A 14,770-nucleotide genomic window follows, 5' to 3' on the forward strand; every position below is an offset into this window, starting at 1 on the left:
CTGTCCCCATCTTCATCCCCATCCATCCCATCCCCATCCCTGTCCTTGTCCCTGTCCCCATCCCCATCCTGTTCCCATCCTCATCCTCACCCCCATCCTCATCTATTCCCATCCCTGTCCTCATGCCCAACCCCATCCACTCTCATCCCCGTCCTGTCCCCATTCATCACCATCCCCTACCATTCCTTTTTCCATCCCCATCCCATCCCATACCACCCCACCCCATGTGGCCCCTGGGGACAGCCCCGCTGGAGCAGCACCCAGCACAACCCGGCCGTGCTCTCCGCAGCCGCTCCAGCTTCCCCCTGAGCAGACCCAACTCCCACCGGGGCTTTTTGGCAAGGCTTTTGCATTACAGAAAACCCTTTTATCTCCCCCATACCGCCGTGCGGGAGGAGGGGGAAGCCGAAGGGCCCCTCCTGAGCGCGGCTTTTAGTTCACTGACACAGAAAGGCTTCTTCCCGCAGGGGAGGACAGAGCTGCCTTTGTTTGGGCCCCGCTGCTGCTGCTGCTGCGGAGCTGGAACCAAGTCCTGGGCGCTGGCGGCGTGACAGTGCTGCTCCTGGCACGTCCACACGGCAAGTGTCGAGGAAAAGCAAAACGTGATGGGGGGGGCAGTGAGCTGGCCAGGGACAGGACCCCCCTTTCCCAGCGCATCCCCGTGGGTTTTCACCTCCTTGCATGGATTTTTATTTTATGGGCTGCATTTTGCCTCACTCCATTGCACAAAAAGCCAGGTCACGGGGAGCTGAGTGACCCTAAAGCATCTCCTACTGTCCCCACCCCACTTAATCCCCATTGTCCCTTCGCCTGACAAACCCTGTTACTACCCCTGACGGGATAATTCAGGGCTAATTCAGAGCATTCGGGGTTGTGAGGCCAGGACCGATCCTGCACAGGACCCAGCTTTGGTGGGTGGCGCTGCACTGGGAGCCAGCCCCAAACCCGAGCCTGTGCAGCTGAAGGCTCCCCCAAAGCCAGGCCTGGGCTTCCCCACGTGAATCATTGCCCAGGTTTCTGCCTGAGCAGCTCCTGCAGAGCTCCTGTCGGGATGGGAGCTCCACGGCTCTTCCCGGAGCTGGGCCGTATGGGGCTGAGATAAGGCGCTCTGGGCCACTGATACGGCTATCACCATGGCACCTACGGTGGTGGCTTTATGGCTGTGATGGCAGGATGCCCTTTAGGGCAGCAGGCTTTGCCTGCACGAGTTGATAAAGTTGTTGTGATGCACCTTATCGCCACACGAATTTCCCCTGGCCCCAGGGACCGGAGCTGCCCGTGGATGAGGAATTGGGGCTACTGTGTGCTGAAAAAAATTTGGAAAAGTGACTTCCAGGCTCCTTCCCTGGTGTGAGAAACTAAGCTGTGTGTTTGCAGCAGAGAATTACTTTTCTGTATTCCAGGCTAGTTGTGTAGCCATAACCAGGAGAAATGCTAAGTAGATAAGTGGACAGGAGAAGGCCTCGCTGTTCCGAAACAAGGTAGAAGCTTGAGAAAAACAGGCTGAGCAGTGTGAGAACGGTAAAACCACGATCACAAGTTCTCAAAACATAAGAAAGGAGAAATTAAAGGGTTAAAAAAAAAAAAAAAGTACGTATATGGTATAGAGGAGTGTCGAGTAGCTTGTGAACCTGTAGTACTCGGACAATGAGGAAACAGGGGAGGTGATCAGGCGTGGGGTAATAGGGAATAAAAGGTTAGGATTTGTTTACTAAAATGTGCTCCTGCTTGACAGGACACCTGCCATTGCAATCGTGAATAAAAAAGCTTTACAGAAGATCCTGTCTGAAGAAAAATGAGATTTTTCTCACACTGGGGAAAACGTGCCCTGATGTCGTGTTGCAACTGAGCCAAAGCCGGGCACAACCACGGCTGGTCCCCAAACGGTCCCCAGAGGGACCCCGGGGGGATGCTGATGGGGTTATCACCCCGCAAGCAGGGGCAGAGGCAGAGGAGCAGCATTTACACCATCATAAAGATTTTGCAGAAGGCTCCGGGACGACCGGCCGTGGTGCCCCGAGCGAGCAGCGAGCAGCGAGCAGGGCGCAGCACGGCCCCATTGGGTCCCAGGGGGATTTTCACCTCCACACCACACTGGGACGTGCCACTGACTTCCCAAAGGGGCCATTAAGGGGATTTTGTCAGCCCCCATCCCACAAAGCCCCCCTCTGATGGCTTGATGGAGGCATTTTCAACCCGAAGGCACAAGGGAACGGAGGCCACGTGGTGTTGAGGCTTGGGGTGGAGGCCGGGTGGGGACGCAGCAGCCCCAGCTCCCAAAAGACGAGCACGAGGCAGGATCCAGCCCGCAGCCCCCGGGCACCACGGGGCCAGCACGAGGCCACAAATCCCTCAGGATCGGGCACCCGGGTGGGGATCGGGCTCCTCCCTGACGGGCTGTGCCCTCCCTTGGATGACGTTTGGGGCCGTGCCAGGGCAGATGGTGCTAATCGTGTGTCAGCAGCTGCCCCGCTGCAGGATACGGCCCCGGCGCTCACCTTACTCCTTCTGCTGACCTTCCCGGCGAGGGTAATTAGAAACCTCCGGGTAATTTTCCAGTCTCGTGATAACAGCAAATGTCAGCCCCTGGCGGGCAGCAGGGCCAGTGGGACGGGATGGACGCTGTGCTTGGGGGTGTGGTGGCCCCTGGGGATCATAGACCCGAGGCTGGCTCCCTTATGGGGTCTGAGAAATTCCCGAGCAAGCTGCGGGCCAAGGATTGTTCAGGACCCTTTGATTTTTGGGGGCTGAGCTCCCCGGGGCAGGAGGAGCCCTGTGCTGGTCACTTGAGGTCACCCCATGTTGTGAGTGAGCCCCAATAACCAGGGCCCCTAATAGTTGTGGCTGCTAATAGGTATGTCCCTGACATCTGTGACCCCAATAAGCCCCTAAAACCCATGTCCCCTAATAATCATGTCCCCCAATAAATGCAACCCCTAATAACTGTGACCCCTAATAATTGTGACCCCCTGAGAACCACGACCCCAATAACATCACCCCTAGTAACTGTGACTCTTAATAACGGTGACTCCCTCAAAACCATGACCGCCTTATAACCATGGCCCTAATAACCCTGTCCCCCAATATCCATGACCCCCTATATCTGTGACCCCCAATATCCATATAACCCCCAATAACTGACCCCCCCCAAATCCTGACCCCCCCCAAACCATGACCCCCTATAACCATTGCCCCCAATAATCCTGACCCCCAATAACCCCAACCCTCCTATACCCACAGCCCCAATAACTGTGACCCTTAAGAAGTAGCCCCTAATAACCATGACCCCAATAAAAAATTCCCTACTAACTGTGACTCTTACTGACCGTGACTCCTACTAACTGTCAATGCCTCCTAACTGTGACCCCAAACAACCATGACCCCAATATCCATGACCCCAAGTAGCAGTGTCCCTCCAAACCATTACTCCCAGTAACCATGACCCCCTATAACCATGGCCCTAATAACTGTGACCCTAATAAATGACGCCTAATCATCCCGAGCCCTAATAAATGTGGACTTTGTGAGTCTCGCAACATCATCCCTCACCCCATCCTTGATCCCCTCGTGTCCCTGGGGCATCCCATGGCACAAGCACACCCCAAAACCTCCCCGTGCCTGCACCAGCAGGGGAGATCTGGGGGCTCGAAGCCCCGTCCCCACTGGCGTGGTTGGGTTTAGGGGATCTCTGTCCCCGGGGATGCTGTGGGCTCACCCCAAATGGGAATTTTCCCCATTTTCCAGCAGCCCTCGGGCTCAGGAGGCGGCTGTGAGGACCAACACTGCCATCTAGCGAGATCTGCCTCCCGCTCATCACACCACGCACGTTTTTATTGCCACCCCTAGTAATAAAAAAACCCTATTCCTGCATTTCTGGGGACATGAGACCTCCAAAACCCCCATTTCTCCCTTTTGGGCAGCGACCGCCCATCCCTGGCGCAGCGGGGCTCATCCACTGCTAGGCCCCAATGCCTCAGGGGTGTTTTTTTGGGGGTGTTTTGGGGTCACACCGCACAACCCTAAGGTTTTAGGGTTTGGGGTTTTTCAGGGACACCACCAAACCCCGGATATTTTCTCCAGTGTTGCCCCCTCCCATCTCCTGTTTGCGAGAGAGCCCCCCAACGTAAAGCCCCCAAATACTGGAGCCTTGGGGTCACTCCCTATTTAACAGGCCACTTTGGGGCCGAGGGATGATCTTGGACAGTCCCAAAACCAGAATTAACTTGGGCAAAGCAGCTCCCCCACCCCACTCGTTAGCCCCAGCTGGGCACCAGGTGCAACCCGTTAGGTGGGGGGTGTATTTAAGGGAATTTTGGGCCTTTTGAGGGTATTTTCAGTAGGTGGTTGTGTTGTGTGCAGGCACCAGTTCCCCTTTTTCCTGGTTATGGGGGAGCAGAGTGGGGCAGTGGGGGGGCCGGGGGTCCTGCTGACCACGCCGCCCCCCGAGGTGCTGGGCACGGTGCTGAGCCAGCGCCACGGCCCCCTGCCCTGCGTGGCCCCCATCATCCGCCTGCGCCGCGGCCCCACGGGGGGCTTCGAGGCAGAGGGGGACCTGGCGGGGGTCCTGGAGCGGCGGCAGGCGGCCAACGCCAAGGAACGTGAGCGGGTGAGGTTCCCCCCAAAAAAAAACACCTCATCCCCCACCCCAAAATTCAAAGCAGATTGATCTAAACAGAGCGGTGACACTTGGGGATGCTGAGGAATGGGGGTGTGCTTTTCCATCCAAATGGGCAACCCCAAAAATAAAAAGGGGGGTCACCCCCCCATTTTTTTTTTCCCCTATAGATCAAAAACCTCAACAGCGGGTTCTCGGCACTCAAGGCCCTTGTGCCCCTCATGCCCCGTGACCGCAAGCCCAGCAAGGTGGACACGCTCAAGGCCGCTGCTGAGTACATCCGCCTGCTGCGGGGGGTCCTGCAGGACACGGGGGGCCTGCAGGTGGGCCCCCCCCCCAAATCTGTGGGGGTGACTTCAGGGGTGCAGCTGGGAGGGGTTAATTTTTAGGTTTTGGGGAGTGAGTGCATTTAAAAATTGCTTATTTGGGGTTTTGTTTGAGGTTGGCCTTCTTGGGGGGGGCTTTGTTTGATTTTTTTTTTTTTTTTTTTTCGGGGGGGGGGAGGTCTTTGCTTAAAATTGGATTTTATTTAAAATTGTCTCTTTGGGGTTTCATTTAGCAGGTGGCTTTGGGGTTGCTCTGGGCAGCCTAACCCCCACAAAACATCCCCAAATCCTACAGTTACTACTTCCAGATGACAATCCTTAAATTTTTGCAGGGATCCTTTATTTTGGGGGTGCACCTGTAGTTTTCCTTCCCCTGTCCAAGCTTCACCTTTTTTTTTTTTTTTTTTTTTTTTTTTTTTTCCTGTTCTTTGCCTTTTCATCCCATTATCCTGGTGACCCCAGCAGCAGGAGGATGGAGTGGTGCAGGAGCTGGGTGACAGTGGAGGGGTGCTGCTGGGGGGGGGCTGGCCCCCTGCTGCCCCCCCGTGTCTGTGGGGTCCCCCCATGTCCCAAACCTGCTTGGGGCCATCACAGGAGAGCGGGGAGCTGGTGAGTTGGGCCATGGGAAGAAATTGGGGGGGGGGTGATGGTTTTGGGGTTCCCCAAGGGTGGGTGTCCCATGGTGGGGGGGTGGCAGCACCCAGGGGGCTTGCAGGGAGCCCCCCATTTGTGTTGAGTTCAAAAACATCCAATTTCTGTCTGCAGAAATAAGGATTTGCTTAAAATCAGCCTCCCCCCAAATATTCCAGTTGCTCCAAAATAATGGAAAAATGTATTTCTTTAAATATATTTCCTTCTTTTTAAGGTGCTTCCAACCAACCCCTAAAATATAAATTTGGGGGTGTCCTGCGGAGATCTGCAAGGGATATGGAGATGCCCCAGCACAGATTTTGGGGTCCCAGAGCTGGGATGGCTCCGAGCCCCCCGGTGCTTTCTGTGAAACTGAGCTGCTCCCCTACGCTGGGGCGTTGGTGTCCCCACAGTGCTGCTGGGGGAGGAGTGGGGGGCGACAGGTGTAATTGCTCATTAAAATATAATTAGGAGCTAGCACCGTGCTCAGGTAGCAGGGCTCATTAACCCCACCCCTAATTAATCTCCAAAATAAATCCTGATTTTTTTGGGGTGGCAGAAGCCTGGCTTTGTCTTCTTGCCCCTCCCTGGCTGTTTTATTGCAAAAATTGAATTTTCCTGCGTGGGTCCTCCCCCCTCCAGGTGTCCCCCCCCTCCTTCCCCAGGGCTATTTTGGGGTTGTGGCAGCAGAGGGAGCTCGGCTGGCGCAGGGAGGTGGCCTTTGTCAGCGCTGGTGGCGCTGGAGGCTGGCGAGAGGGGACCGGGGGCGCGGGGGGGGGACGGGGCCCCCCCCACCCGGGGCTGTCACCCGTGGGAGGATGCTGTGAGGAGCTGGGTGAGGCGCTGCAGCCCCCTGCATCCCGGGTTTGGGGTATGGGGGGGGGGGGGTTGGGGTGTGGGGGGGCGTACACCTGCTTGGACCCCCCCCTCCCGAGGAATGGGAAGGGAGGGGTCGCTTGGGGGGGAGGCTGTGGGAGGGGGGATTTGGGCCCTAATTAGGGGGTGGGGGGAAGCAGCGGTGTTGGGGGGGGGTCCACCTGCTATGGTGGGGGGGCACCTGCGTTTGCCTCGCCCTTCCCCCCCCAATTTTCTCATTTCTTTTGTCTGGATGCTGGCGGATACAACAAGGGGGGGGATGCAGGCCTGCCCCCCCCACAACCCCCATCCTCCTGCACAACCTGGTGGGGTGCCCCCCCATCCCCATCCATCCCCTGGGGATGATGGGGGGGTTACAGGGCTGTGCCCCCCCCCCGGGAATCACCCATTTTCCAGCCCCCCCCCCCCCCATCCTCCATCCCCAGCGCAGGGCTCTGCGGCTGCCGCAGCGGCGCTGGGTGCGGCGCGGGCGGGGGCGATGCTGCGGGGGGGGCCCAGCCCCATTCCCCCCCCCCTCCATAGCAAATGATGCGCTTCTGCCCCCTCCCACCCAGCGGCCACGATCGCGCGTGGATGCCCAGGAGGATTTTGGGGGGACCCAGGAGCTCGGAGCTGCCACTCGCCACCCCCCCCACCCCCTAAGTCTGCGCTGGGGTGGGGGCCACCGAGGGCCCCCCCCCGAGATTTTCAGCCTAGGAGCGGCTCCTGGAGGAGGTTTGCTGCAGGTTGGTGGCGTGGGGGGGTTGTGTGGGGGCAGCAGGCTCGGCTAAAAACATCTTTTTTGGGGAGTAATGCCCCAAAAATGGGGATTTGGGGGTGGGGGAAGAGCAGCCCCCCCCCCCCCCAGGATTTGGGGGTGCAGGCAGCAGCCTGGCTTTGGGCAGCAGGCATGCGTTGATGCTTGGCGTGGACGATGCTTTTATGTTATTTTATTTTATTTTATTTTATTTCGGGGGTGGGGGGGCGCGTGGGTGCCAAAAAATCTCCTTTAAAACACAGCAGCGAGGTGCTGGAGGGGGGGGGGCAGCGCTGGGGGTTTGGGCTCTGTGGTCACCCACCTGCTGCCATCTCCCCTTTTTTGTGTCTTCCTCTAAAAAAAAAAAAATAAAGGGTGGATGCTGCGGGGGCTTGGGGGCTCCGTTTGGTGCTGTGGCACCCATGGGTGCACTGAGCTGCCCGTGCTCAGCTGCCCCCCCCCCCCCGGTGTCCCTGTCACATCGAGGGCCCGGTGTGGTGCCGGCAGGGCGGGGGCCACCCAGGGCTTATCAGCGGGGCGCAGGCGGGGCTGTTCTCACCCCATTTCTTCACGGCCCCTGTTTTGGGAAGCGCTCGCCACGGGGAAGCTTTTTGAGGGAGATGTGGGGTCGGGGTGCGGGGGTGATTTGGGTGGGGATTGGGAACCCAAAACCCTCCGCAGGGCCGCCAGGATGAGCACGGCCGCCAGCCCCGAGCCCCTGCCCTCACCCCCCGCCCCGGGACCCCGATATTTCGACCGCTTTGCTGAGGGGGACCCCGAATACCTGCGGGAGCGCAACATGGCAGCCGACCTGCGGCAGGACTTCAACATGATGGAGCAGAAGAAGCGGGTCACCATGATCCTACAGAGCCCGGTGGGTGGCCGTGTCCCCATCCGTCCCCCCCGTCCTGTCCCTGTCCCCCCTTCCCCAAAGCGACAGCCACCCCATGATGGCTCAGGGCACGTCCCCACCCTTCTGCTGGTGCCACCACGGTGGTGACATCACTGCCACCAAGCCTGTGGGGCTGGTGGCACCGTGCCACCGAGCTGGTGGTGCCACCATCTCCATGGTGCCCCTGCCAAGCTGGTGGTGCCACCACTGTTGTGGCACGGAGCTGCTGGTGCCATTGCCACCAAGCCCATGGTGTCACCGTCACCATGCCATCAAGTCTCTGGTGTTACTGTCACCATGCCATCAAGCCCGTGGGGGTCACCGTCACCATGGCACCAAACCCTTGGTGCCACCGTCACCATGGCACCGTGCCAGTGGCACCACTTCCACCACGCCCATGGCGCTGCCACCACCCACCCGGTGGTGTCCCCACCCCAGTGCCACCAGCCGGTTCCTTTTCGGGCACTGGTGTCCCTTCCCCTGGGGACTGTGACGCCGGTGGGGCCGGGGTACTGCAGTCTTTTAGGGAGGAGCTGGAGAGCCTCATCCAGGAGCAGATAAAGAAGGGGAACAACTCGTCCCATGTCTGGGCCCTGCGGCAGATCGCCGACTTCATGGCCACCACGTCCCCCGCCGTCCTCCCCACCTCACCCATGGGTACGGCTGCATGTGGGGCAGGGGGACAGGAAGGTTTTTGTTTTGTTTTGTTTTGTTTTTGTTTTTGGGAAAATGAAACCCATTTGGTGTTCTTGAGGGTTTTTATTTGGTTTGTGGGATTTCAGCGAAGAAAACGCTCCCTAATGGTCATTTTTTCTTGTAGAAAAGCTGGGAAATGGTGCTAGGGGTTGGGAAAAAAAGCACAAATGACATTGTCCCCTTTTGTCACCTGTTGTCCCTTCCCAGGGCTGGCCTCTGTGACGCCCATCAATGATCTGCATGGCCCCGATGCACCAGCCCTGGCCAAGGGCGAGCGGCTGATGCGCTGCAAAGTGAGCAGCATCCATCGCCTGCTTGACCTCTACGGCTGGGCGCAGCTGGGGGACGCCTCCGTCACGGTGAGTGCCCACCTCCCCGTGCAAAATACACTCCTCTTTATTATTGTTTTTAATTTTATTTCCCTGTGTTTCTTTCTTTTCCCTGTGCAGCTGCGGGTGAGCAAGGAGCAGGAGCATTTCTTGGTGGCCCCGCAGGGGCTGGCGTGCAGCGAGGTGACGGCAGCCAGCCTGGTGAGCGTGTCCCCAGCTCCCCGGGGGGGTTCAGGGTGGGGACAGGGACGTGACAGGCTCTGAGCCACCGTATCCCCACTGCAGATCAAGGTGAACGTGCTGGGGGACGTGGTGGAGCAGGGCAACACCGGCTTCGCCCCCGATGCCCGTGCCTTCAGCTTGCACGCTGCCATCTATGCCGCCCGCCCCGACACTCGCTGCATCGTCCGCCTGCACACGCCGGCCACCGCGGCGGTAAGGGGGGGGGTCTGGGGGCACTGTGCTGTGTTTTTCCATGCCATTTTGTGCTGTGCTGTGCCGTGCCATGCCCGCTGTGCCCCAGGTGTCAGCCATGCGCTGCGGCGTGCTGCCCATCTCCCGTGCCGCCCTGCTCCTGGGGGACATCGCCTACTTCGACTTCCGTGGGGAGGTGGAGGACGAGGCCGACCGGGTCGAGCTGCAGAAGTGCCTCGGCCCCACCTGCAAGGTGGGTTTGTTGCTTGTTTGTTTTTTTGGGGATCCCTTCCCCGACCCCTGCTGCTCTGCTGATGCCCCCTGTGCCTGGTGCTGCAGATCCTGGTGCTGCGCAACCACGGGGTGCTGGCGCTGGGTGACACCGCCGAGGAGGCTTTCTACAGCATCTTCCACCTGCAGGCAGCCTGCGAGGTGCAGGTGAGAGATGGCCCCTGGGGGGGCACAGAGCTGGGCACAGCCCTGCTGCTGCTGCAGGGCCCTGGGACCATGCACGGAGCAGTGTCGGGTGTCTGGGTGCAGTGCAGGGCACTGAGATCGTGCACCGAGCTGTGCTGGGTTTTTGCAGCCAGCATGGTGCTGCTGATTTGTGCTCTGAGCTGTGCGCAGCCTCTGCTGCCACCACAGGGCTCCAGGACCATGCACCAAGCTGTGCACGGTCTCAGCCACCATTGCTCAGTCCCATCCTGTGGACACGCTCAGTGCTGTGCTCCCTGCAGCCTCTCCCCGCGTCCTCCCGCAGGTGTCAGCCCTGGCAAGCGCGGGCGGAGCGGAGAACCTCATCGTGCTGGAGCGCGCCAAGCACCGGCCCCACGAGGTGGGCTCGGTGCGCTGGGCCGGCAGCACCTTCGGGCCCATGCAGAAGAGCCGCTTGGGCGAGCACGAATTCGAAGCCCTCATGAGGATGCTGGACAACCTGGTGAGCATGCTGCTTCCCCTCGCCCCCCCCCCACCAGCAAAAATGGCTTAAATCCCCCCAAATACACCTCCTTTGACACTGTTTTGCTTCGCAGGGTTACCGCACCGGCTACACCTACCGCTACCCCTTCGTGCAAGAGAAGAGCAAACCCAAAAGCGACGTGCTGATCCCTGCCACGGTGACGGCCTTTGTCTTCGAGGAGGAGGCCGCCCCTGTCCCCGCGCTGCGGCAGCACGCGCAGAAGCAGCAGAAGGAGAAGACGCGGTGGCTCAACACCCCCAACACCTACCTGCGGGTCAACGTGGCCGAGGAGCAGCAGGGCAGCGCCGGCAGCCAGAGGACGAAGACGACGGTCTGGGGCCGGGGGTTGTTTGGGAACAGTCCTGGCTTCGTGCTCCGGGGGGGGGGGGGGGGGGATGGCACTGAAAAAAAAGGAAGGTGGGAGGTGCTTGGAGCAGGGATTGCATCGAAATTTGGTGCACTTGAACCTCTAGGGGTCCTCCAGGAGTGGGAAATGCTGAATGTAATGATTTTGGTTAACTCCTTCATTTGCCCGAGAATAATTTTTGTTTTAAAAGTCCACCTCCAGCAGCCAGTGCCAGGGGCTTTTTTGGCAGGGGCTTTTTTTGGGTTTGCTCTCCACGGCATGCATTTATCGGGGCTTGCTCTCTCCAAACCACACATTTTATCAATGTTTTCTCTCCACAACCTGCATTTATTGGTGTTTATTCTCCTCATGCCACACATTTATCAAGGTTTCCTCTCCATGACATGCATTTATTGGGGTTTGCTCTCTCCATACCATGCACTTACCAGGATTTCCTCTCCACAACAAGCATTTATTAGGGTTTACTCTCTTGATACCATGCGTTTATCAATGTTTCCCCTCCATGATACACATTTATTGAGGTTTACTGTCGTCATGCCATGCGTTTATCAGGGTTTCCCCTCCATGACACCCATTTATTGGGGTTTGCTCTTTCCACACCACACATTTATGGGGGTTTTCCATCTCTGCAGTGGCTGAAAGCAGATGAGGTGGAGAAAGGCAGCAGCGGGACCGCGATCCGCATCGAGAACCCCAACCAGTTCGTACCCCTCTACACGGACCCACAGGAGGTGCTGGAGATGAGGAACAAGGTACATGGGGGGGCTCCGACTTCCCTGGGTGTGGGGCTGTGGTGGGGCAGTGTTTCCCTATCTCTCTCTGCTTCTCGTCCACAGATCCGGGAGCAAAACCGTCAGGACGTGAAGTCGGCCGGGCCCCAGTCGCAGCTGCTGGCCAGCGTGATCGCCGAGACGAGCCGCAGCCCCGTACGTCCCCGCTGCCCTCATCCCCATCGCCCCGGGTCCCTCCCCGTGCCAGGGGGGTGACACCACTCTGGGGGGGGGTTCAGTCCACAGAGAGCCACTTGGGGGATGCGGAGGCCAAAGATGCATCCCGAGAGGAGCCCCCCGCTGAGCCAGAGCCCCCGAACCCCTTCAGCCAGCTCACTGACCAGGAGCTGGAGGAGTACAAGCAAGAGGTGGAGAGGAAGAAGTTGGGGCTGCAAGGTATGAGCCAGGGAGGGGAATGGGGGCTGCACAGATCCCAAAGCCCCTCTTGGGGTCTGCAGCCATCAGACCAGGTAGATGGCAAGTCTGTCTGTCTGCTTGCAGGTGAGAAGGATGCAGCGGTGGAGGAAAGCCAGGGATCCCCCCAAAAATCACCCCCGGCGTCTGCACCGCAGAGCCCGGCCAAAAGCCCGGCCCCGTCGCCCACCAAGCCCTCGGAGGGTGAGTGGGGTGGGGAACACCCGTGAGCCCAGCAGAGAGGAGCAGGGGGTCTTCATCCAGGATATCCAGCAGGGGGATAAGGGGGGACTGCAGCAGAACCACCCCGAGACGCAGATCTAAATGTCTCTGTGCTTGGGGGGGGACGTGTGCCATGAAGGCACCAGACCCACCACATCCCTTTAGCATCATGGCCGGAGGATTTCAGTGGCTGCTGGTGGCTTCATGGGGTGGTGGGGGACACCCCCTGCTCCCCCCTAAAGCACCGACCCCAGCAGCATTTTGGCATTGCAGCGCACGTCGGTTTTTCTGTGGGTCGGGGCGCGGGGGCGGGCAGCTCCTGGCTGTCTCATTGTGTCTCATGGTGTCTGTCTGTCTGTCTGTCCGTGTCCGCAACGTCTTCCTTTCTCTTCCCTCCACGTGTCGCTTTCACCCAAGGAGTTACCTCTGCCCCTGAGTGCTTGTCGCCGTAGTAAGTACGGGGAGGCCTCGTGCCTCGCCGCGCTCCCCGCTCGCTCGGGGGGGACCTTGCTCTCCGCGGCCCGTTCCGCAGCGCCCCGCTCAGGGTCTGCAGGAGGAAATGCCTTGGGTTGCCTCATTTTTTTGGTTGCTGCCTGCTTTTATATGTAGCAACGAGGCCGGGAAGGAGGGCTCAGCTCTGCCCCAGCTCTCTGTCCTGCTGCCGCTTGTCCTGCGGGGGGGAAAGGCTCAGGGAAGTGGCACTGATAGCAAGAGGGGATCAGGCCCCAGGGCTTTCTGCTTGAAGGGGCCTTATCCTGCTCTTGCCCGGGGTAAAGGGTGGGTTTAAAGTTGGCTTCCAGCCTCAATAGCTCTCTGTGGTGTTGAGCAGTGCTGCCCTGGCCCTCACCTCTCCCTTTCCCCTTGCCAAGGTGACAAGAAGGCGGAGGACGGCCAAGCTCCTGCTGACTCCACCACCGAGAAGGAGCCACCGCCAGCGGTGAATGGGAAGGAGAAGGAGCAGAGCACTGAGGAAAGCCAGGGTAAAGGGGGGGACCAGACGACCACCCCGGCCAACCCTGACACGGACACCCCCAAGGAGAAGAGCGAGACGGTGACCAGCAGCCCCGTCTCCCCTGAAGGCTCTCCATCCAAATCGCCCTCCAAGAAGAAGAAGAAATTCCGGACCCCATCCTTCCTGAAAAAGGGCAAAAAGAAGGAAAAGATCGAATCTTGAGTCTTCTCTGAGGCTTCCCACTGCCGGCGTGGCTGAGCATCTCTCTGGTCAGCTCCTGCGTCATGCGTCTGGCCGAGGCGCAGCCAAAAACCCTGGAGGCTCCCGGGGTACTCCCGGCACAAGGCCCCTCGTCCCCCGACACCCACTTCGGAGGCAGCCACTGAGCTTTCAAAAGATTGTGGCCTCCGTTTGCTGCTTGGGGAAATACCCACTGCCATCTCCCCGCTCCCACGAGCACTCCCTCCTCCTTCCTGGGCACGGGGTTTGTTTTTTCCCACTGCTGCTTGTAGAGCCTCTGTGCAACGCGGGGCGCAGCCCGGATACGCTTGGTTTTGAGAAAGAAAAGGGTGTTGTGTCGTCGTCTTTTTTTTTTTTTTTTTAATTACTATTATTATTGTTAACCTTTTGTTTCAAGCTCTGCTGGATTGGCGCTGGCTTTGCCCACGGCACAACTCTCTGCCGGGGTGATCGAGCAGGATGCCGGAGGATTGCTCTCCCTGAAGGAGAGGCTGAGGTGGTGGGGCTGGGGCCCTTTCCTTCCTGGATTGCAATCTTCCCCCCCCCCCCCCCCCCAGACTCGAGAGCTGCCTCCAGTCCCCTTCTCCTGGTGCCACGGTCTCACACGGCTGCTGCCTGGTGAAGAGCAGCGAGATTTCACACCACTGGGGGAACCCCCACAGCGAGATTTCACACCACTGGGGGAACCCCCACCGCACTACACCTGAGAACGGAGAAGAAAAAAGAGCCTCGGGGAAGCGTCCATTGATATTTAAAACTGAGCAAACTTCACTCACTAAGTGCTACTTTGGGATGAACACACGCTGCCGATTCACTTCTGTCAGAGGCACCGACGAGGCGGCCGCCCTGGTCCCCCCGCACCAAGTCACAGCGATGCTGACCCATGTACGAGGCTGTGCCTGTGTCGGCCCCGTCGGCGAGTGCCTGTCCACGTAGAGAGCACGAGAGTCACGTCTGAAGCTGAACCGCTGCTTTTCCCTAGCTCCGGACTCCCAAGCACAAGCTGAAACCCTCCCTGGTGTTTCCTTCCCGCCCAGCCTCGCTGCCTGTGACCGTGACTGTCGTTACAACCTCCTGGCCATGCCCCAAGGGAAGAAGAAAAATCAGTGATGCTGATTTGCTCCATGGCCTCTACAGTATGGGAATTTAGGGAACAAAGCCAGCCTGTTTCCCATCACGAGCCACAAGGGTTTGCCATGGGGCTCCTGTGGGGTTGGGGCTCCCCTCCACAGCCCCAACCTCGGGCTGGGGCTGAGGCAGGGAGCCCCTGAACCTCCTCTCTGAGGGCGACAGGTCTTTCCAATCAAAGTTCACCCCCCTGTGGTTTTCCCAA

General features: G+C 59.0%; 2 protein-coding genes across 4 annotated transcripts; both read left to right on the plus strand.

Moving 5' to 3' along the window:
- Positions 1 to 3,203: 3,203 nt before the first annotated feature.
- FIGLA (folliculogenesis specific bHLH transcription factor) lies at positions 3,204 to 6,132 on the plus strand. 2 transcript variants are annotated; one of them, XM_084499295.1, is made up of 4 exons: positions 3,204 to 4,606; positions 4,786 to 4,938; positions 5,404 to 5,550; positions 5,807 to 6,132. In XM_084499295.1, exons 1-4 carry the CDS (start codon positions 4,385 to 4,387, stop codon positions 5,825 to 5,827), a joined length of 543 nt encoding a protein of 180 aa, XP_084355421.1. In that variant the 5' UTR covers positions 3,204 to 4,384; the 3' UTR covers positions 5,828 to 6,132. The 2 variants fall into 2 exon arrangements, with proteins under 2 accessions (XP_084355421.1, XP_084355422.1); XM_084499296.1 differs by having other exon boundaries at positions 3,214 to 4,606; positions 5,407 to 5,550.
- A 130-nt stretch (positions 6,133 to 6,262) lies between these two features.
- ADD2 (adducin 2) lies at positions 6,263 to 13,764 on the plus strand. Of its 2 annotated transcripts, XM_084499269.1 has the most exons (16): positions 6,263 to 6,406; positions 7,002 to 7,172; positions 7,865 to 8,057; positions 8,594 to 8,732; positions 8,979 to 9,130; positions 9,221 to 9,301; positions 9,386 to 9,535; positions 9,624 to 9,767; positions 9,854 to 9,952; positions 10,275 to 10,451; positions 10,546 to 10,803; positions 11,472 to 11,591; positions 11,676 to 11,765; positions 11,849 to 12,005; positions 12,111 to 12,227; positions 13,115 to 13,764. In XM_084499269.1, the coding sequence occupies exons 3-16, from the start codon at positions 7,875 to 7,877 to the stop codon at positions 13,417 to 13,419; spliced, it is 2,172 nt and encodes a 723-aa protein (XP_084355395.1). In that variant the 5' UTR covers positions 6,263 to 6,406; positions 7,002 to 7,172; positions 7,865 to 7,874; the 3' UTR covers positions 13,420 to 13,764. The 2 variants fall into 2 exon arrangements, with proteins under 2 accessions (XP_084355395.1, XP_084355394.1); XM_084499268.1 differs by lacking the exons at positions 6,263 to 6,406; positions 7,002 to 7,172 and having other exon boundaries at positions 7,761 to 8,732.
- Positions 13,765 to 14,770: the final 1,006 nt, after the last annotated feature.

This window comes from Aythya ferina (assembly GCF_964211825.1).
Source record: "Aythya ferina genome assembly, chromosome: 27".
NCBI classification, from domain to species: domain Eukaryota; kingdom Metazoa; phylum Chordata; class Aves; order Anseriformes; family Anatidae; genus Aythya; species Aythya ferina.